The 23,480-nt window shown below is 41.7% G+C and overlaps 1 protein-coding gene across 1 annotated transcript in view; it reads left to right on the top strand.

The window, feature by feature from the left end:
- The window catches only part of DYNC1LI1 (dynein cytoplasmic 1 light intermediate chain 1), a 93,103-nt gene that overhangs the window by 57,652 nt on the left and 11,971 nt on the right, over nt 1-23,480 (top strand). The window contains exons 11-12 of the mRNA XM_053714258.1: nt 3,985-4,105; nt 4,194-4,328. Of these exons, the coding sequence (XP_053570233.1) occupies nt 3,985-4,105; nt 4,194-4,328 (256 nt within the window). The remainder of the gene's footprint in view (nt 1-3,984; nt 4,106-4,193; nt 4,329-23,480) is intronic.

Below are 23,480 nucleotides of genomic sequence, written 5' to 3'. Positions count from 1 at the left end.
CGGATTCATAAGATTCCAGTCAGACAACATGACGACTGTAGCTTACATCAACCATCAGGGAGGAACAAAGAGTTCCTTGGCGATGAGAGAGGTATCCAAGATCATCAAATGGGCGGAGGATCACTCCTGCCATCTATCTGCAATTCACATCCCAGGAGTAGACAACTGGGAGGCGGATTATCTGAGTCGTCAGACATTCCATCCGGGGGAGTGGGAACTCCACCCGGAGGTTTTTGCCCAGTTAACTCAATTATGGGGCATTCCAGACATGGATCTGATGGCGTCTCGTCAGAACTTCAAGGTTCCTTGTTACGGGTCCAGATCCAGGGACCCCAAGGCGACTCTAGTGGATGCATTAGTGGCGCCTTGGTCGTTCAACCTAGCTTATGCGTTTCCACCGTTCCCTCTCCTTCCCAGGCTCGTAGCCAGGATCAAACAGGAGAAAGCCTCAGTAATTCTGATAGCTCCTGCGTGGCCGCGCAGGACTTGGTATGCAGACCTGGTGAATATGTCATCGGCTCCACCATGGAAGCTACCTTTGAGACAGGATCTTCTAGTACAAGGTCCATTCGAACATCCAAATCTAATCTCTCTGCAGCTGACTGCTTGGAAATTGAATGCTTGATTTTATCCAAGCGTGGGTTTTCAAATTCAGTGATAGATACTCTGGTTCAAGACAGAAAACCTGTGACTAGAAAGATTTACCATAAAATATGGAAATAATATATCTGTTGGTGTGAATCCAAGGGATTCTCCTGGAGTAAGATTAAAATTCCTAAGATTCTCTCCTTTCTCCAAGAAGGTTTGGATAAAGGGTTGTCAGCGAGTTCTCTAAAGGGACAGATTTCTGCTTTATCTGTCTTGTTACACAAACGACTGGCAGCTGTGCCAGATGTACAAGCTGTTGTACAGGCTTTGCTCAGAATCAAGCCTGTTTACAGACCCATGACTCCTCCTTGGAGTCTAAATTTAGTTCTTTCAGTTCTTCAAGGGGTTCCGTTTGAACCTTTACATTCCATAGATATCAAGTTACTATATTGGAAAGTTCTGTTTTTGGTTGCTATTTCTTCTGCTAGAAGAGTTTCTGAATTATCTGCTTTGCAGTGTGATCCACCCTATCTGGTGTTCCATTCAGATAAGGTCGCTTTGCGTACTAAGCCTGGTTTTCTTCCAAAAGTTGTTTCCAACAAGAACATTAACCAGGAAATAGTTGTTCCTTCTCTGTGTCCGAATCCAGTTTCGAAGAAGGAACGTTTGTTACACAATTTAGATGTAGTTCGTGCTTTAAAGTTCTATTTAGAAGCAACAAAGGATTTTAGACAAACCTCATCTTTGTTTGTCGTTTACTCTGGTAAGAGGAGAGGACAAAAAGCTACTGCTACCTCTCTTTCTTTCTGGCTGAAAAGCATTATCCGATTGGCTTATGAGACTGCCGGACGGCAGCCTCCTGAACGAATCACAGCTCACTCTACTAGGGCTGTGGCTTCCACGTGGGCCTTCAAGAACGAGGCTTCTGTTGATCAGATATGTAAGGCAGCGACTTGGTCTTCTCTGCACACTTTTGCCAAATTCTACAAATTTGATACTTATGCTTCTTCGGAGGCTATTTTTGGGAGAAAGTTTTTGCAAGCCGTGGTGCCTTCCGTTTAGGTAACCTGATTTGCTCCCTCCCTTCATCAGTGTCCTAAAGCTTTGGTATTGGTTCCCACAAGTAATGGATGACGCCGTGGACCGGACACACCATTGTTGGAGAAAACAGAATTTATGCTTACCTGATAAATTACTTTCTCCAACGGTGTGTCCGGTCCACGGCCCGCCCTGGTTTTTTAATCAGGTTTGAAAAAATGTCTTTCTCTATACACTACAGTCACCACGGCACCCTATAGTTTCTCCTTTTTTTCTCCTAACCGTCGGTCGAATGACTGGGGGGCGGAGCCTGAGGAGGGGCTATATGGGCAGCTTTTGCTGTGCTCTTTGCCATTTCCTGTTAGGGAAGAGAATATTCCCACAAGTAATGGATGATGCCGTGGACCGGACACACCTTTGGAGAAAGTAATTTATCAGGTAAGCATAAATTCTGTTTTCTACGATGTTTCTGACTCTATTCAGAAGAGATGTCTGCATACCTCTTCTTGGTCAACTAATACCCATAAGTTTATTTTGGGCACTTGGACCAGGGTGTTTGCTTAAAGGGATATTAAACATTAAATAAATCATTGATAGAATAGTGTATTCAGAGCAAAGATTAGCCTGAGAATAATATTGACGTGTATTTTTTAAAATAGCAGTTGCTTAAATATTGAAAAAATAAGGGTAACAGTTTAATGTCCTTAAAGTGAATGTAAACTTTGATGAAATAGTGCCCAGTTTTTAAAAATGCCATTAAAAACAGTGGCACTTTCATTCATCAAAGTTTTACATTGCAGCGGATTTTACAAATACTTACCTTCTCCTGAAACGCCGGATCACCGATCCCCCACCTGCAGGTCCTCTGTACTTCGTCAGCAATGACGAAACCGGCTTCCTCCAATCACAGCTTCCCCCCCCCCTCCCCCCAGGAGGAAGTCGGTTTTGTCATTGCTGTGTAAGTACAGCAGGAAGAAGCAGGCAGGGAATCACTGATCCGGCGTTTCAGGAGAAGATAAGTATTTGTAAAATCCGCTGCAATGTAAACTTTGATGAATGAAAGTGCCCCTGTTTTTAATAGTATTTTTAAAAACCGGGCACTATTTCATCAATGTTTACATTTACTTTAAAGCAGTGGGCGCCACCATATTGTAACTTAGGTTTCTTTTTCTGCTATGGCCAATTAGGGACAGTTAGAAAAGGCTTACTAGAGTGTGCAACCAATGACTGTATACAATACAGCTGTGTCTGCAGTTTGAACAGGAATTTGGGAAGCCCACAATAATCCAACTTAAATTACAGGAAAAGGGAACAAAATGAATAATGAAAGTATATTGCAATGTTATTTTACTACATATAATTAAACATTTTATAATGATATCTCAAAGTGTTTAATGCTCCTTTCACTATGCAAATACTAATAAAATATTAAAGGAACATTAAACCCAAAACATTTCTTTCACGATTCAGATAGAGCATGCAATTTTAAACAACGTTCTAATTTACTTCTATTATCTAATTTGCTTCATTCTCTTGATATTCTTTGCTGAAAAGCATATCTAGATATGCTCAGTAGCTGCTGATTGGTCGCTCCACATAGATGCCTCGTGTGATTGGCTCACCAATGTCTATTTCTATTTATTCAACCAACGATATCTAAAGAATGACGCAAATTAGATAATAGAAGTAAATGTGAATGTTGTTCACAATTTTATTCTCTACCTGAATCATGAAAGAAAATTTTGGAGTTTAGTGTTTTTTAAAATAAAAGCAAGATGACTTCTCTCCATTTTAAAGGGACATTAAACTACTTTTTTTGGTCTCTCTATGGAGCGTGGGACAAACCGTTTTAACACAAGGGCAAAATGTTTTTTATGTTATGTTTTTGTTTGTTTTTTAAAGAAACAGTAAAGTAAAAAATGTTCATGATTCAGATAGAGGATGCAATTTTAAACATCTTTACAATTTACTTCTGTTATCTAATTTGCTTTGTTCCCTTGGTATCCTTTGTTGAAAATTATACATAGGTAGCAATGGATGGCTGAGAACTAGCTGTTGGTTGGTGGCTGCACATATATGCCTCCTCCTCATTGGCTAACTCTGTGTGCTCAGCTAGCACCCAGTAGTGCATTGCTACTCCAACAGAGGATACTAAAATAATGAAGCAATTTAGGTAATAGAAGTAAATTGGAAAGTTGTATATACGAGTGAGGTTTCATGTGACTTTTAAGGTAGTACAGAGAACAGTTTTATATAGTATCACATTTTTATTGTATAAAATTTAGGGCCTCCATAATAAAACTGTACCTGTTTAGCAAATGCATTGTAATATAATTCCAACTAATACTTTTGATTCAGGATGCGTCTCCAAGAGTCCCTGGTGGGTCTCCTCGCACACCAAGCAGATCAGGGAGTTCGAATGTCGCCAGTGTGTCACCAGTCCCTGCGGGGACAAAGAAAATTGATCCTAATATGAAAGGTAACCAATATTTGTCATGGATATTGTGGCACTAAAAATATAATAAGCAATTGATTTTATTTACATTTTATGTTTCCCTTTTGCAAAGCTGGAGCAACAAGTGAGGGAGTGTTGGCAAACTTCTTTAATAGCTTGTTGAGTAAGAAAACTGGGTCACCTGGAGCTGGCGGAACAGGACCTCCTTCTGGAAATAACAGTTTGCAAACCTCTGCCAAAAAATCAGGTACTGTAGATTTATACGCTAATTTAACTACTACTTAGTGTGGGTGGTTCATTTTAATTGAACGTTCTCGACTAGAAGGTTGCTAATTATTTCAATAGTATTCTGAATAAATCTGTTTTTACAACGTTTACGAGATCCTCTTCTGAATTGGTTATAAGAATAATTTAGATTCTCATATTTTCATTGTTGCTCTCAGGATAAGTGGTAGCTTTAAGCTAAGAGCCATTGTAGTTAAGGCTACGTTTGTACATCCCTGCTGTGAAATATTGCCATAAAAGATAATTTCACTTAATTTTTTGTTTGATGTTTTCTTAATTCATTTGTATCTACTTTTGATTGTGTATCATTTACACAGAGATAAACTAAAAGCAAAGGATACATTGAAGGACTGGTAGAAATTAGTCAGGTGACTTAATTTTCTTGTTATTTGTTATTAAATTGCATGTACATTTTAATGAATGAGTGCCTGTTTTTTAAAAATACTATTAAAATCAGGGGCACTTCCATTCATTCAAAAAAAATCTTGAAAGTTTTTGGAACTGTGTCATATGTTAAGCACAATTGGGCTACTTATTCTTTATTTTTATACCTGCCTAACATGCATAGATCCCCATGGTAACCTGCCCAGACATTGCCTGTTAATATACAGGGTTTGGTGCAGCAGGGTGTTGCATGTCATGAACCATGTATGTGGGATGCAAGAACTGCCTATATTAATATTTGCTATATGATGCTATTCACTTTTGTACTTTATATGTCACTATAATTGTGTGTATATGTGTGTGTGTGTATATATGTATGTATATATATATATATATATATATATATATATATATATATATATATATATATATATATATATATATATATATATATATATATATATATATATATATATATATATATTTATATTTATTTTCATTCTAGGGGTATTTGTGTGTTTACTATGCCAGAGTAACGGATTATGCCGATCAACTGTGTGTGAATAAATTAAAAACAATTTATTTTACTATTTAAAAGAGTGCTGAAGTCCCATTCTCTACATACAAGGTTTATTATATCCTTGGTATCTATCTTTTTTAGTTTAAATAAATATAGTTCCATTGGGTCTGCACCGCTATAACTACTTTTACTATATATATATATCATTTAAATATAATTGTTGAGTTGGTTCAATAGTTTATATCTGTCTTACTGCCCCTTTAAGTTTTATTGTTCTCTAATTAAATTTTTCTCCTACATTGGTGTGTCCGGTCCACGGCTTCATCCTTACTTGTGGGAATATTCTCTTCCCCAACAGGAAATGGCAAAGAGCACAGCAAAAGCTGCCCATATAGCCCCCCCTCTGGCTCCGCCCCCCAGTCATTCTCTTTGCCGCTCTGAACAAGTAGCATCTCCACGGGGATGGTAAAGAGTATGTGGTGTTAGTTGTAGTTTTTTATTCTTCTATCAAGAGTTTGTTATTTTAAAATAGTGCCGGTTTGTACTATTTACTCTACAACAGAAAGTGATGAAGAGTTCTGTTTAAAGAGGAGTATGATTTTAGCAGCAGTAACTAAAATCCATTGCTGTTCCCACGCAGGACTGATGAGCCCAGAGAACTTCAGTGGGGGGGAGCGGTTTGCAGACTTTTCTGTTCAAGGTATGACTAGTCCATTTTCTAACAAGACATAGTAATGCTAGAAGACTGTCATTTTCCCTTTTTGGGATCGGTAAGCCATTTTCTTAGACTCATAACAGAATGAAGGCTTATTAATGGGCTATATACTGGTTGACACTATTGTGGGCTAAATCGATTGATTTATACAATATTTATATAACTTTTGGAGTGTTTTGGAACTTGAAAACACTTTGGGAACGTTTTTTATTCGCCTGGCAGTCGTTTAGACACCTATTCTAGTCAGGGAAGGGCCTTTCACTCTGGTATGCAGAGGGAGGAGGCCCCATTTTCGCGCCTTAATTGCGCAGTTACTTCTGGAAGCAGTGCATGCAGCTTCACGATTCTGGAAGGCTTATTTCTGTGGCGAATAACCCCCAAGGAAAGGTAAAGCCGCAGCAAAGGCTGTGGCTGGGACTGTAGTGGGTTTAAATTGGTAAATTGAACAAATAGCTCCGGTTTGCTCATTTAAGGGGTTACAAACTTGAAATTGGGTGCAATACTTTCAAAGCATTAAGACACTAGGGTGCAAATTTGGTAAGGATCGGATATTTTCTTCATAGTTTTTCACACATTCAGAAATAAAGTGTGCTCTGTTTAACATTTAAAGAGACAGTAACGGTTGTATTGCATTAATAGCCTGTATAAGCCTGTCTAACATGTCTGTACCTTCAGATAGAACATGTTCTGTATTTATGGAGGCCAAGGTGGTCCCCCCCTTTAAATGTATGTAAAAATTGTGCCATGGCGTCCAAACAAAGTAAGGACAGTACTGTCACATTTAATAAGGATGCCCAAGATGATTCTTCAAATGAAGGTAGTGGGGATAGTTCATGATCCTCTCCTTCTGTGTCAACACCAGTTATGCCCGCGCAGGCGACACCTAGTACATCTAGCGCGCCAATGCTTGTTACTATGCAACAATTAACGGCAGTAATTGTTAATTCTATAGCTAATCTTTTATCCAAAATGCCAGCATTTCAAAGAAAGCGTGATTGCTCAGTTTTAAATACAGAGGATGAGCAAGGGTGCGCTGACGATAATTTATCTGTTATACCCTCACACCAGTCAGAATTGGCAGTGAGGGAGGGTCTGTCGGAGGGAGAAATTTCTGATTCAGGAAAAGTTTCTCAACAGGCAGAACCTGATATTGTGACGTTTAAATTTAAGTTAGAACATCTCCGCGCCCTGCTTAAGGAGGTTCTAATTACTCTGGACGATTGTGACTCTTTGGTCATTCCAGAAAAATTGTGCAAAATGGACAAATTCCTTGAGGTCCCTGTGCACGCTGATGCCTTTCCGATACCCAAAAGGGTGGCGGACATAGTGACTAAGGAGTGGGAGAAACCAGGTATACCTTTTGTCCCACCTCCTATATTTAAGAAAATGTTCCCCATTGTCGACCCCAGGAGGGACGCATGGCAAACAGTTCCTAAGGTTAAGAGGGCAGTTTCTACGTTGGCCAAACGCACGACTATTCCCATTGAGGACAGTTGTGCTTTCAAAGATCCTATGGATAAAAAATTGGAAGGATTGCTTAAAAAGATATTTGTTCAGCAAGGTTTCCTCCTCCAACCAATTTCGTGCATTATTCCTGTCACAACGGCGGCGTCTTTTTGGTTCGAAGAACTAGAAAATTCGCTCAACAAGGAGACTCCATATGAGGAAGTCATGGACAGAATTCACGCACTAAAGTTGGCTAATTCCTTTATTTTAGATGCCGCTTTGCAATCGGCGAAATTAGCGGCGAAAAATTCAGGTTTTGCAATTGTGGCGCGCAGAGCGATTTGGCTAAAATCTTGATCGGCGGATGTGTCATCCAAGACAAAATTGCTTAATATTCCTTTCAAAGGTAAGACCCTTTTTGGGCCAGAATTGAAGGAGATTATTTCAGACATCACTGGGGGAAAGGGCCATGCCCTCCCACAGGATAGGCCTTTCAAGGCTAAGAACAAATCTAATTTTCGTTCCTTTCGCAACTTCAGGAACGGACCGTCTCCTAACTCTGCAGCCTCTAGACAAGAGGGTAACGCTTCCCAGGCTAAGCCAGCATGGAAACCAATGCAAGGCTGGAACAAGGGTAAACAGGCCAAGAAGCCTGCTGCTGCTACCAAGACAGCATGAAGGTGTAGCCCCCGATCCGGGACCGGATCTAGTAGGGGGCAGACTTTCTCTCTTTGCTCAGGCTTGGGCAAGAGATGTTCAGGATCCCTGGGCACTAGAAATAGTCGCTCAGGGTTATCTTCTAGAATTCAAGGAACTTCCTCCAAGGGGAAGGTTCCACATGTCTCGCTTATCTTCAGACCAGATAAAGAGACAGGCTTTCTTACATTGCGTAGGAGATCTATTAAAGATGGGAGTGATACACCCTGTTCCAACAGTGGAACAAGGTCAGGGGTTTTACTCAAACCTGTTTGTAGTTCCCAAAAAAAGAGGGAACTTTCAGACCAATTCTGGATTTAAAAATTCTAAACAAATTCCTCAGAGTTCCATCATTCAAAATGGAAACCATTCGAACGATTTTACCAACAATCCTGGAGGGTCAATTCATGACTACCGTGGATTTAAAGGATGCGTACCTACATATCCACAAAGATCATCATCAGTTCCTAAGGTTTGCCTTTCTGGACAAACATTACCAGTTCGTGGCTCTTCCGTTCGGTTTAGCCACTGCTCCCAGAATTTTCACAAAGGTGCTAGGGTCCCTTCTAGCGGTTCTAAGACCGAGGGGCATTGCAGTGGCACCTTATCTAGACGACATCCTAATCCAAGCGTCGTCCCTTTCCAGATCAAGGGCTCATACAGACATTGTATTAGCTTTTCTAAGGTCTCACGGGTGGAAGGTGAACGTGGAAAAGAGTTCCCTGTCCCTGTCTACAAGAGTTCCTTTTCTGGGAACAATAATAGATTCTGTAGAAATGAAGATTTTTCTGACAGAGGTCAGAAAATTAAAGCTTCTAAAGGCTTGTCAAGTTCTTAAATCTATTCCTCAGCCTTCCATAGCTCAGTGCATGGAAGTAATAGGTCTGATGGTGGCAGCAATGGACGTGGTTCCTTTTGCTCGAATTCATCTAAGACCATTGCAACTGTGCATGCTCAGACAGTGGAATGGGGATTATGCAGACTTGTCTCCCCAGATTCAAGTAGACCAGTTAACCAGAGACTCACTCCGTTGGTGGTTGACTCAGGATCACCTGTCTCAGGGAATGAGTTTCCGCAGACCAGAGTGGGTCATTGTCACGACCGACGCCAGTCTATTAGGCTGGGGCGCGGTCTGGGACTCCCTGAAAGCTCAGGGTCTATGGTCTCGGGAAGAGTCTCTTCTCCCAATAAACATCCTGGAACTGAGAGCGATATTCAATGCGCTCCGGGCTTGGCCTCAACTAGCGAAGGCCGGATTCATAAGATTTCAGTCGGACAACATGACGACTGTAGCTTACATCAATCATCAGGGAGGAACAAAGAGTTCCTTGGCGATGAGAGAGGTATCCAAGATCATCAAATGGGCGGAGGATCACTCCTGCCATCTATCTGCAATTCACATCCCAGGAGTAGACAACTGGGAGGCGGATTATTTGAGTTGTCAGACTTTCCATCCGGGGGAGTGGGAACTCCACCCGGAGGTCTTTGCCCAGTTGACTCAATTATGGGGCATTCCAGACATGGATCTGATGGCATCTCGTCAGAACTTCAAGGTTCCTCGCTACGGGTCCAGATCCAGGGATCCAAAGGCGACACTAGTGGATGCATTAGTGGAGCCTTGGTCGTTCAACCTAGCTTATGTGTTTCCACCGTTTCCTCTCCTTCCCAGGCTCGTAGCCAGGATCAAACAGGAGAAGGCCTCGGTGATTCTGATAGCTCCTGCATGGCCACGCAGGACTTGGTATGCAGACCTGGTGAATAGGTCATCGGCTCCACCATGGAAGCTACCTTTGAGACAGGATTTTCTAGTACAAGGTCCATTCGAACATCCAAATCTAGTCTCTCTGCAGCTGACTGCTTGGAAATTGAACGCTTGATTTTATCTAAGCGTGGGTTTTCAGATTCAGTTATAGATACTCTGGTCCAAGCCAGAAAACCTGTGACTAGGATAATTTACCATAAAATATGGAAAAAATATATCTGTTGGTGTGAATCCAAGGGATTCTCTTGGAGTAAATTTAAAATTCCTAAGATTCTTTCCTTTCTCCAAGAGGGTTTGGATAAAGGGTTGTCAGCGAGTTCTCTAAAAGGACAGATATCTGCTTTGTCTGTTTTGTTACACAAACGCCTGGCAGCAGTGCCAGATGTACAAGCTTTTGTACAGGCCTTAGTCATAATCAAGCCTGTTTACAGACCCATGACTCCTCCATGGAGTCTAAATTTAGTTCTTTCAGTTCTTCAAGGGGTTCCGTTTGAACCTTTACATTCCATAGATATTAAGTTACTATCTTGGAAAGTTCTGTTTTTGGTTGCTATTTCTTCTGCTAGAAGAGTTTCTGAATTGTCTGCTTTGCAGTGGGATCCACCCTATCTGGTATTCCATGCAGATAAGGTTGTTTTGCGTACCAAACCTGGTTTTCTTCCAAAAGTGGTTTCCAACGGTATAAAAACCAGGAAATAGTTGTTCCTTCTCTGTGTCCGAATCCAGTTTCAAAGAAGGAACGTTTGTTACACAATTTAGATGTGGTCCGTGCTTTAAAATTCTATTTAGATGCAACAAAGGATTTCAGACAGACTTCTTCCTTGTTTGTCGTTTATTCTGGTAAGAGGAGAGGACAGAAAGCTACTGCTACCTCTCTTTCTTTTTGGCTGAAAAGCATCATCCGATTGGCTTATGAGACTGCCGGACGGCAGCCTCCTCAACGAATTACAGCTCACTCTACTAGAGCTGTGGCTTCCACATGGGCCTTCAAGAACGAGGCTTCTGTTGATCAGATATGTAAGGCAGCGACTTGGTCTTCTCTGCACACTTTTGCCAAATTTTACAAATTCGATACTTATGCTTCTTCGGAGGCTATTTTTGGGAGAAAGGTTTTGCAAGCCGTGGTGCCTTCCAATTAGGTAACCTGACTTGTTCCCTTCATCCGTGTCCTAAAGCTTTGGTATTGGTTCCCACAAGTAAGGATGAAGCCGTGGACCAGACACACCAATGTAGGAGAAAACAGAATTTATGCTTACCTGATAAATTTCTTTCTCCTACGGTGTGTCCGGTCCACGGCCCGCCCTGGCTTTTTAGTCAGGTTTCAAATTTTTTCTTTCTATACACTACAATCACCACGGCACCCTATGATTTCTCCTTTTTCTCCTAACCGTCGGTCGAATGACTGGGGGGCGGAGCCAGAGGGGGGGCTATATGGGCAGCTTTTGCTGTGCTCTCTTTGCCATTTCCTGTTGGGGAAGAGAATATTCCCACAAGTAAGGATGAAGCCGTGGACCGGACACACCGTAGGAGAAAGAAATTTATCAGGTAAGCATAAATTCTGTTTTTTCTTCTTTTCTCCTCTTTGTCATGTTCCTTTCTTATTTATTATATTCTTAGAACAGTAAGAACAAACAATACATTGTATAGTTTATAGTACACAACTGTGGTGTATGCTATACTTTTAAATTCCAATCAACTTTTTTTTTTGTACTTAATGTGAATTTCAAGTTACTATTAGTGTCCCACAGCATTGGATAGACTTTTTAAAAATAAACAAGGGTTTAATTCATGAAATCTTTTAAATGTATATATTTTGCAGAATTTCTACCTATTTACCGCTGCGACGATAAGCGTTGAGCCCCTTTGCGTAAACGCCATGGCCCGGGGGGGAAACAAGGATTGGTTCTTTTACGAATCGTCATCTGTCAATCAATTTGACAAAATGGCGAATGGGAGAGCTGTGCTTATCGTCGCAGCAAGTAAATAGGTAAAAATTCTGCAAAATATATACATATAAAAGATTTCATGAATTAAACCCTTGTTAATTTTTAAAAGTTTCCAATGCCATGGGGCACTATTAGTAACTTGACATTCACTTTAAGTTTTATATAGTTTTTACTTTCGGCTATGAACCATATAATACCTACTTTCTCCTGTTAAGTGTAGTCAGTCCACGGGTCATCCATTACTTATGGGATTATATCTCCTCCCTAACAGGAAGTGCAAGAGGATCACCCAAGCAGAGCTGCTATATAGCTCCTCCCCTCTACGTCATACCCAGTCATTCTCTTGCACCTAACTAATAGATAGGACGTGTGAGATGACTGTGGTTATTAAAATTAGTTTTTATATCTTCAATCAAAAGTTTGTTATTTTAAACAGCACCGGAGTGTGTTGTTTTTCCTCAGGCAGCATTAGAAGAAGAATCTACCTGAGTTTATGTATGATCTTAGCGGTCGTAACTAAGATCCATTTGCTGTTCTCGGCCATTCTGAGGAGTGAGGTAACTTCGGAACAGGGGACAGCGGGCAGGGTTCACCTGCAAGGAGGTATGTTGCAGTATATTATTTTCTAGGAATGGAATTGACTAAGAAAATACTGCTAATACCCATATAATGTAAGTGCAGCCTTAAATGCAGTAGTAGCGACTGGTATCAGGCTGATATGTATGTATGTTACACTGAGGTATTTCTGGGGAATGGAACTTCACTAAGAAAATACTGTATACATTTAACTTATATTTGAGCCCCCACTGCAGTGAAAGCGACTAGCAGCAGGCTTATTAGTATCATTTCATAATTTTATTTAAAACGGTTTTCTGGCATGTTAATCGTTTTTCTCTGAGGTACTTGGTGATAAAATTTTTGGGCATTATTTTTCCACATGGCTGTCGTTTATTTATGAATAAATTCAGTTTACTGAGCTTTCCCACTGTTATAATATGAGTGGGAGGGGCCTATTTTGGCGCTTTCTTGCGCAGTAAGAATTCACTCAGTCTTCCTATTCCTTCCTCCATGATCCAGGACGTCGCTAAAGAGCCCAGGGGTCTCCAAAACTAGTTTTGAGGGAGGTAATCACTCACAGCAGACCTGTGAGACTGTGCTTTTGACTGTGATACAACGTTTTATATCTGTTATCCGTTTTTTGGGTATTAAGGGGTTAATCATCCATTTGCTGGTGGGTGCAATTCTTTGCTAACTTAATGCATTTACTGTGAAAATTTGGTTGCTATAACTAATTTGGTTCATTGTTATTTCAACTGTGACAGTTTTTTGTGCTTCTTAAAGGCACAGTAACGTTTTTTATATTGCTTGTAAATTTATTTCAAAAGTATTTTCCAAGCTTGCTAGTTTCATTGCTAGTCTGTTAAACATTGCACAAAGAGTTTCCTCTGTGTCAGACATATGTTCAAAGGCCAATGTGGAGCCCAATAGAAATTTGTGTACTAATTGCATTGATGCTACTTTAAATAAAAGTGTACATGTAAAGAAAATTTCACCAGACAACGAGGGGGAAGTTATGCCGACTAACTCTCCTCACGTGTCAGTACCTTCATCTCCCGCTCGGGAGGTGCGTGATATTGTGGCGCCAAGTACATCAGGGCGGCCCATACAAATCACTTTGCAAGACATGGCTAATGTTATGACTGAAGTATTATCTAAATTGCCAGAAATTAGGGGTAAACGCGACCACTCTGGGGTGAGAACAGAGTGCGCTGATAATATTAGAGCCATGTCTGATACTGCGTCACAATATGCAGAACATGAGGACGGAGAGCTTCATTCTGTGGGTGACGGATCTTATCCAAGTAAACTGGACTCAGACATTTCAAATTTTAAATTTAAGCTTGAGAACCTCCGTGCATTGTTAGGGGAGGTATTAGCGGCTCTGAATGATTGTAACACGGTTGCAATTCCAGAGAAAATGTGTAGGCTGGATAAATATTTTGCGGTACCGACGTGTACTGACGTTTTTCCTATTCCTAAAAGGCTTACAGAAATTATTAACAAGGAGTGGGATAGACCTGGTGTGCCCTTTTCTCCCCCTCCTATATTTAGAAAAATGTTTCCAATAGACGCCACCACACGGGACTTATGGCAGACGGTCCCTAAGGTGGAAGGAGCAGTTTCTACTCTGGCTAAACGCACCACTATCCCGGTGGAGGATAGCTGTGCTTTTTCAGATCCAATGGATAAAAAGTTAGAGGGTTACCTTAAGAAAATGTTTGTTCAACAAGGTTTTATATTACAACCCCTTGCATGCATTGCGCCTGTCACGGCTGCGGCGGCATTCTGGTTTGAGTCTCTGGAAGAGACCATTAACTCAGTTACATTGGGTGAGATTACAGACAAGCTTAGAGTACTTAAGCTAGCCAATTCATTTATTTCCGATGCCGTAGTACATTTAATTAAACTTACGGCTAAGAATTCAGGATTCGCCATTCAGGCGCGCAGAGCGCTGTGGCTTAAATATTGGTCAGCCGATGTGACATCTAAATCTAAATTGCTTAACATACCTTTCAAAGGGCAGGCATTGTTCGGGCCCGGTTTGAAAGAAATTATCGCTGACATTACTGGAGGTAAGGGTCATGCCCTGCCTCAAGACAGAGCCAAACCAAGGGCTAGACAGTCTAATTTTCGTGCCTTTCGTAACTTCAAGGCAGGAGCAGCATCAACTTCCTCAGCCCCAAAGCAGGAAGGAACTGTTGCTCGCTACAGACAGGGCTGGAAACCTAACCAGTCCTGGAACAAGGGCAAGCAGGCCAGAAAACCTGTTGCTGCCCCTAAGACAGCATGAAGTGAGGGCCCCCGATCCGGAAACGGATCTAGTGGGGGGCAGACTTTCGCTCTTTGCCCGGGCTTGGGCAAGAGATGTCCAGGATCCCTGGGCGTTAGAGATCATATCTCAGGGATACCATCTGGACTTCAAAGCTTCTCCTCCAAAAGGGAGATTTCATCTTTCAAGGCTGTCAGCAAACCAGCTAAAGAGAGAAGCGTTTCTACGCTGTGTACAAGACCTTTTACTAATGGGAGTGATCCATCCAGTTCCGCGGTCGGAACACTGACAAGGGTTTTACTCAAATCTGTTTGTGGTTCCCAAAAAAGAGGGAACCTTCAGACCAATTTTGGACTTAAAGATCCTAAACAAGTTCCTAAGAGTTCCATCGTTCAAAATGGAAACTATTCGGACAATCTTACCTATGATCCAAAGGGGTCAATACATGACCACAGTGGATTTAAAGGATGCCTACCTTCACATACCGATTCACAAGGATCATTATCGGTACCTAAGGTTTGCCTTCCTAGACAGGCATTACCAATTTGTAGCTCTTCCCTTCGGGTTAGCCACAGCTCCAAGAATCTTTACAAAGGTTCTGGGCTCTCTTCTGGCGGTACTAAGACCGCGAGGAATTTCGGTAGCTCCGTACCTAGACGACATTCTGATACAAGCGTCAAGTTTCCAGACTGCCAAGTCTCATACAGAGTTAGTTCTGGCATTTCTAAGGTCGCATGGGTGGAAGGTGAACGTAGAAAAGAGTTCTCTGTTGCCACTCACAAGAGTTCCCTTTTTGGGGACTCTTATAGATTCTGTAGAAATGAAAATTTACCTGACAGAAGACAGGTTAACAAAACTTCTAAATGCTTGCCGTGTCCTTCATTCCATTCAACACCCGTCAGTGGCTCAATGCATGGAGGTAATCGGATTAATGGTAGCGGCAATGGACATAGTACCTTTTGCACGCCTGCATCTCAGACCACTACAATTGTGCATGCTAAGTCAGTGGAATGGGGATTACTCAGATTTGTCCCCTATGCTGAATCTGGATCAAGAGACCAGAGATTCTCTTCTATGGTGGCTTTCTCGGCCACATCTGTCCAGGGGGATGCCCTTCAGCAGGCCAGACTGGACAATTGTAACAACAGACGCCAGCCTACTAGGTTGGGGCGCTGTCTGGAATTCCCTGAAAGCTCAGGGATCATGGACTCAGGAGGAGAGTCTCCTTCCAATAAACATTCTGGAATTGAGAGCAGTTCTCAATGCTCTTCTGGCTTGGCCTCAGCTAGCAACTCTGAGGTTCATCAGGTTCCAGTCGGACAACATCACGACTGTAGCTTACATCAACCATCAGGGAGGGACAAGGAGTTCCCTAGCGATGATGAAAGTCTCAAGGATAATTCGCTGGGCAGAGTCTCACTCTTGCCACCTGTCAGCGATCCACATCCCAGGCGTGGAGAACTGGGAGGCGGATTTCCTAAGTCGCCAGACTTTTCATCCGGGGGAGTGGGAACTTCACCCGGAGATTTTTGCACAACTGCTTCGGCGTTGGGGCAAACCAGATCTGGATCTCATGGCGTCTCGCCAGAACGCCAAGCTTCCTTGTTACGGATCAAGATCCAGGGATCCGGAAGCGGTTCTGATAGATGCTCTGACAGCACCCTGGGTCTTAAACATGGCTTATGTGTTTCCACCCTTCCCGATACTTCCTCGTCTGATCGCCAGGATCAAACAGGAGAGAGCATCGGTGATTCTAATAGCGCCTGCGTGGCCACGCAGGACCTGGTATGCAGATCTAGTGGACATGTCGTCCTGTCCACCATGGTCTCTGCCTCTGAGACAGGACCTTCTGGTTCAGGGTCCTTTCAAACATCCAAATCTAATTTCTCTGAGGCTGACTGCTTGGAGATTGAACGCTTGATTCAATCAAAGCGTGGATTCTCGGAGTCAGTGATTGATACCTTGATACAGGCTAGGAAACCTGTTACCAGAAAAATTTACCATAAAATATGGCGTAAATACTTACATTGGTGCGAATCCAAGAGTTACTCATGGAGTAAGGTCAGGATTCCTAGGATATTGTCTTTTCTACAAGAAGGCTTAGAAAAGGGTTTATCTGCTAGTTCGTTAAAGGGACAGATCTCAGCTCTGTCCATTCTTTTGCACAAGCGTCTGTCAGAAGTTCCAGACGTTCAGGCTTTTTGTCAGGCTTTGGCCAGGATTAAGCCTGTGTTTAAAACTGTTGCTCCGCCATGGAGCTTAAACTTAGTTCTTAACGTTTTGCAGGGTGTTCCGTTTGAACCCCTTCATTCCATTGATATCAAGCTGTTATCTTAGAAAGTTCTGTTTTTAATGGCTATTTCCTCGGCTCGAAGAGTCTCTGAGTTATCGGCCTTACATTGTGATTCCCCTTATCTGATTTTTCATTCAGACAAGGTAGTTCTGCGTACTAAACCTGGGTTCTTACCTAAGGTAGTCACTAACAAGAATATCAATCAAGAGATTGTTGTTCCTTCATTGTGCCCTAATCCTTCCTCAAAGAAGGAAAGACTTCTGCACAATCTGGACGTTGTCCGGGCCCTGAAATTCTATTTACAGGCAACTAAAGATTTTCAACAAATTTCTTCCCTGTTTGTCGTTTATTCGGGACAGAGGAGAGGTCAAAAGGCTTCGGCTACCTCTCTCTCTTTTTGGCTTCGTAGCATAATACGTTTAGCCTGTGAGACTGCTTGACAGCAGCCTCCTGAAAGAATTACAGCTCATTCTACCAGAGCTGTGGCTTCCACTTGGGCCTTTAGAAATGAGGCCTCTGTTGAACAGATTTGCAAGGCTGCAACTTGGTCTTCACTTCACACCTTTTCAAAATTTTACAAATTTGACACTTTTGCTTCATCGGAGGCTGTTTTTGGGAGAGAGGTTCTTCAGGCAGTGGTTCCTTCCGTGTAAAGGTCCTGCCTGTCCCTCCCGTCATCCGTGTACTTTTAGCTTTGGTATTGGTATCCCATAAGTAATGGATGACCCATGGACTGACTACACTTAACAGGAGAAAACATAATTTATGCTTACCTGATAAATTCCTTTCTCCTGTAGTGTAGTCAGTCCACGGCCCGCCCTGTTTTTACGGCAGGTCTAAATTTTAAATTAAACTCCAGTCACCACTGCACCCTATAGTTTCTCCTTTCTCGTTTGGTTTTGGTCGAATGACTGGGTATGACGTAGAGGGGAGGAGCTATATAGCAGCTCTGCTTGGGTGATCCTCTTGCACTTCCTGTTAGGGAGGAGATATAATCGCATAAGTAATGGATGACCCGTGGACTGACTACACTACAGGAGAAAGGAATTTATCAGGTAAGCATAAATTATGTTTTTGTTATTTTATATCTGTTTATTATACACTTACCGCTTTTCCTCATTTCTTTCTTATAAAGTATTTGCAAGTTTAATTATTCAAATATCACAATCTAATAAGTTCTTAAAATATCACATTCTGCTAGTGCAAACACCATGTTTTCTTTTACAAAGATATGACGAGTCCACGGATTTCATCCTTGTGGGATATTAACCTCCTGCTAACAGGAAGTGTCAAAGAGCACCACAGCAGAGCTGTATATATAGCCCCTCCCTTCCCCTCCACCCTTAGTCATTCTCTTTGCCTGTGTTATACTAGGAAGACATGGTAAAGTGAGGTGTTAGTTTTAGTTTCTTCAATCAAGAAGTTTTTTATTTTAAATGGTACCGGTGAGTACTATTTTCCTCAGGGGGATATGAAAGAAGATTTCTGCCCTGAGGTTGATGATCTTAGCAGTTGTAACTAAGATCCACGCTGATTTTCACAAGACTTCTGAAGGTAACCATGAGACATCTTCAGTGTGGAGACCGGTTTCTTGCTACAAGCAGCATTAAGGTATGTGCAGCCTTTTTATTCTGAGGAGCCTTGGTATATCAAAACTGGCTGGCAGTTATTTCCCTGTATGGGAATGGGGTAAGCAGCAATCCTAATTTACAAGAGTGGTAATACTGGAGTCCCTAGATTTTATTATAATGGTTGACCTTATATGGGCATTATGTGACATGGGAGAGACAAAGAAAAACTATGTATAACGTTTTTATTTTTGGCATTTAACATCCATATGTTTGATGGTGTATTTGAGGGTTTATATTGTGTTGTATCACTCAGGTGTAAAACCGCTTTCCCATGCGGTTGTGTTTGGGCCTACTCCGGCATTGACCTTAAGGGGCGGGGCTTATTTTTCTAGCTCAGATGCGCACTTCCTTCAGGCTAGACAGCAGCAAGCAGTAACTCCGGTGGCTCCTGGCTGTAGCAAGTTGTTCTGGAGTGTTGGAAAGTTGTTTTGAAGTACCCTGGGGGCAGGTAGGCGCCACAGAAGAGCTGTGGCGAGGTGCAGAGGGTATTTTGACTGTAAATGACAAATTGTTGTTTTAAATTACTTTAAGAGCCTTATTTCTGCCCTTACTTCTGGGTGCAGTAATTTTTGGATGAACCAACAATTTTAATGTTAAATTTAGATTTATTTAACGTTATTTAAGCATTTTGGGAAAATTGTTCACTTTTTCTTTTCCTAAAGGCGCAGTACACGTTTTTTCAAAAGATTATTTTAAGCAATAAATAGGTGTTTAAACGACTTTTGTGGTTGTTATTATTAGTTGTTCAACATGTCTGACATTGAGGAATCTGAATCTCATTGTTCTATGTGTTTAGAAGCTATTGTGTAACTCTTGTACTGAAAGAGCCTCACATTGTAAAGACCATATATTAGGTCAAGAAAGTGTGCCTAAGGATGATTCTCAGTCTGAAGAGAATCAGGATTTGCCATCCAATTCTCCCCAAGTGTCACAACCTTTAACGCCCACACAAGCGACGCCAAGTACTTCTAGTGTGTCTAATTCTTATACTCTGCAGGAGATGGCTGCAGTTATGTCAACTACCCTTACAGAGGTATTGTCTAAATTACCAGTGTTGCAGGGTAAACACAGTAGGTCAGGTATTAATGTAAATACTGAATCCTCTGATGCTTTATTAGCTATTTCCGATGTACCCTCACAGTGCTCTGAGTTGGGGGTCAGGGAATTACTGTCTGAGGGTGAAATTTCAGATTCAGGGAATGTTTTACCTCAGACAGATTCGGATGCTATGTCATTTAAATTTAAGCTTGAACACCTCCGCCTGTTGCTTAGGGAGGTTTTAGCGACTCTGGATGATTGTGACCCTATTGTGATTCCTCCAGAGAAATTGTGTAAAATGGATAAATATCTGGAAGTACCTACTTACACTGATGTTTTTCCGGTTCCTAAGAGAATTTTGGAAATTATAAGAAAGGAATGGGATAGACCAGGTATACCATTTTCTCCCCCTCCTAATTTTAAGAAAATGTTTCCCATATCAGATACCATTCGTGACTCATGGCAAACGGTCCCTAAGGTAGAGTGAGCTATATCTACCCTAGCTAAGCGTACTACTATACCCATTGAGGATAGTTGTGCTTTCAAAGACCCTATGGATAAGAAATTATTAGAGGGTCTACTAAAGAAATTATTTGTTAATCAAAGGTTTCTTTTACAACCTATGGCTTGTATTGTTCCAGTAACCACTGCAGCAGCTTTTTGGTTTGAGGCTCTAGAAGAGTCTCTTAAGGTTGGACTCCATTAGATGACATCTTAGATAGAATTAAGGCTCTCAAGCTAGCTAATTCTTTTATTACTGATGCTTCTTTTCAAATTGCTAAATTAGCGGCAAAGAATGCAGGTTTTGCTATTTTAGCACATAGAGCATTGTGGCTCAAATCTTGGTCTGCTGATGTGTCATCAAAACATAAGCTTTTAGCTATTCCCTTTAAAGGTAAGACCCTTTTCGGGCCAGAATTGAAGGAAATAATTTCTGACATTACAGGCGGTAAAGGCCATGCCTTACCTCAGGATAAGTCGGTTAAAATTAAGGTTAAACAGAATAATTTTCTTTCCTTTTGGAACTTTAAAGGAGGACCCCCCGCTTCTTCTTCTTCCACAAAGCAGGAAGGGAATTTTACCCATTCTAAGTCAGTCTGGAGACCCAATCAGAACTGGAATAAGGGTAAACAATCTAAAAAGCCCGCTGCTGCTCCTAAGACAGCATGAAGGGGCAGCCCCCGATCCGGGATCGGATCTAGTAGGGGGCAGACTCTCTTTCTATGCCCATGCTTGGGCAAGAGATGTTCAGGACCCCTGGGCACTAGAAATAGTGACCCACGGTTATCAATTGGAATTCAAAGACTTTCTCCCAAGAGGGAGATTCCATCTTTCAAAGTTATCTGCAAACCAGATAAAAAGAGAGGCGTTCTTACGCTGTGTAAAAGACCTTTTTACTATGGGAGTAATTTGTCCAGTTCCAAAATTGGAACAGGGACAGGGGTTTTACTCAAACCTATTTGTGGTTCCCAAAAAAGAGAGAACGTTCAGACCCATCTTAGACCTCAAGTGTCTAAACAAATTTCTCAGAGTTCCATCATTCAAGATGGAGACGATACGAACAATTTTACCAATGATCCAGGAGGGTCAATATATGACTACCGTGGACTTGAAGGATGCTTACCTTCATATTCCTATCCACAAGGATCATCATCAGTTTCTAAGGTTTGCCTTCTTGGACAAACATTATCAGTTCTTGGCTCTTCCCTTCGGGTTGGCCACAGCACCCGGAATCTTCACAAAGGTTCTAGGGTCTCTTTTGGCGGTTCTCAGACCACGAGGCATAGCGGTGGCGCCTTATCTGGGCGATATTCTGATCCAGGCGTCAACATATCGTCTGACAAAATCTCACACTGACACAGTGTTGTCTTTTCTGAGAACTCACGGCTGGAAGGTGAACATAGAGAAGAGTTCACTTGTTCCACAGACAAGGGTTCCTTTCTTGGGAACTCTGATAGACTCGGTAGCCATGAAAATATTTTTGACGGAGGTCAGAAAATCAAAGATTCTAAATACTTGCCGAGCACTTCAGTCCATTCCTCGGCCATCAGTGGCTCAGTGTATGGAGGTAATTGGATTAATGGTAGCGGCAATGGACATTGTTCCGTTTGCTCGCTTTCATCTCAGACCACTGCAACTGTGCATGCTCGGGCAGTGGAATGGGGATTATGGGGCAGACCGGAATTGGATTTGATGGCATCTCGACAGAATGCCAAGCTTCCAAGATACGGATCCCGGTCAAGGGATCCTCAGGCCGAACTGATAGATGCCTTGGCAGTGCCTTGGTTGTTCAGCCTAGCTTATGTGTTTCCACCGTTTCCTCTCCTCCCACATGTGATTGCTCGAATCAAATAGGAGAGAGCTTCAGTGATCCTGATAGCGCCTGCGTGGCCACGCAGAACTTGGTATGCGGATCTAGTGGACATGTCCTATTTGCCACCGTGGAAACTTCCATTGAGACAAGACCTTCTCATTCAAGGTCCTTTCCAACATCCAAATCTAATTTCTCTGCAGCTGACTGCATAGAGATTGAACACTTGATTTTATCTAAGCGAGGATTCTCTGATTCGGTCATCAATACTTTGATACAGGCTAGAAAGCCTATCACTAGAAAAATCTATCATAAGATATGGCGTAAATATCTTTATTGGTGTGAATCCAAGGGTTACTCATGGAGTAAAGTTAGGATTCCTAGGATTCTGTCTTTTCTCCAAGAAGGATTGGAGAAAGGGTTATCAGTAAGTTCCTTAAAGGGACACATTTTGTCAATTCTGTTTCTCTTGTTAAGTGTATCCAGTCCACGGATCATCCATTACTTGTGGGATATTCTCCTTCCCAACAGGAAGTTGCAAGAGGATCACCCACAGCAGAGCTGCTATATAGCTCCTCCCCTCACTGCCATACCCAGTCATTCTCTTGCAACGCTCAACTAAGATGGAGGTTGTAAGAGGACTGTGGTGTTTTATACTTAGTTTATTTCTTCAATCAAAAGTTTGTTATTTTTAAATGGTACCGGAGTGTACTGTTTCTCAGGCAGTATTTAGAAGAAGAATCTGCCTGCGTTTTCTATGATCTTAGCAGAAGTAACTAAGATCCTTTGCTGTTCTCACATATTCTGAGGAGTGAGGTAACTTCAGAGGGGGAATATTTTTCTAGGGATGGAATTTGCTAGAAAATGCTGCTGATACCGAAGTAATGTAAGTAAAGCCTTAAATACAGTGATAGCGACTGGTATCAGGCTTATTAATAGAGATACATATTCTTATAAAAGTGTATTTTAAAACGTTTGCTGGCATGTTTAATCGTTTTTTACATATGTTTGGTGATAAAACTTATTGGGGAATAGTTTTTTCCACATGGCTGGCTTGAATTTTGCCTAGAAACAGTTCCCTGAGGCTTCCCACTGTTGTAATATGAGTGGGAGGGGCCTATTTTAGCGTTTTTTTGCACAGCAAAAATTAGACACAGACATCCAGCTTCTTCCTGCATGATCCAGGACTTCTCTGAAGGGCTCAAAAGGCTTTAAAAGTCGTATTGAGGGAGGTAAAAAGCAACAGTAGAGCTGTGGCAGTTGTTGTGACTGTTTGAAAAACGTTTTTGTCATTTGTTATTCCGTTTTTGGTATTAAGGGGTTAATCATCCATTTGCAAGTGGGTGCAATGCTCTGTTAACTTATTACATACACTGTAAAAATTTCGTTAGTGTAACTGCATTTTTTCACTGTTATTTTTCAAAATTTGGGAAAATGTGTGTTTCTTAAAGGCGCAGTAACGTTTTTTATATTGCTTGTTAACTTGTTTTAAAGTGTTTTCCAAGCTTGCTAGTCTCATTGCTAGTCTGTTTAAACATGTCT

Source organism: Bombina bombina, chromosome 5 (assembly GCF_027579735.1).
Source record: "Bombina bombina isolate aBomBom1 chromosome 5, aBomBom1.pri, whole genome shotgun sequence".
NCBI lineage: Eukaryota > Metazoa > Chordata > Amphibia > Anura > Bombinatoridae > Bombina > Bombina bombina.
Note: the sequence above shows the minus strand (reverse complement) of the source record. Positions and strands in the feature narration are given on the sequence as shown.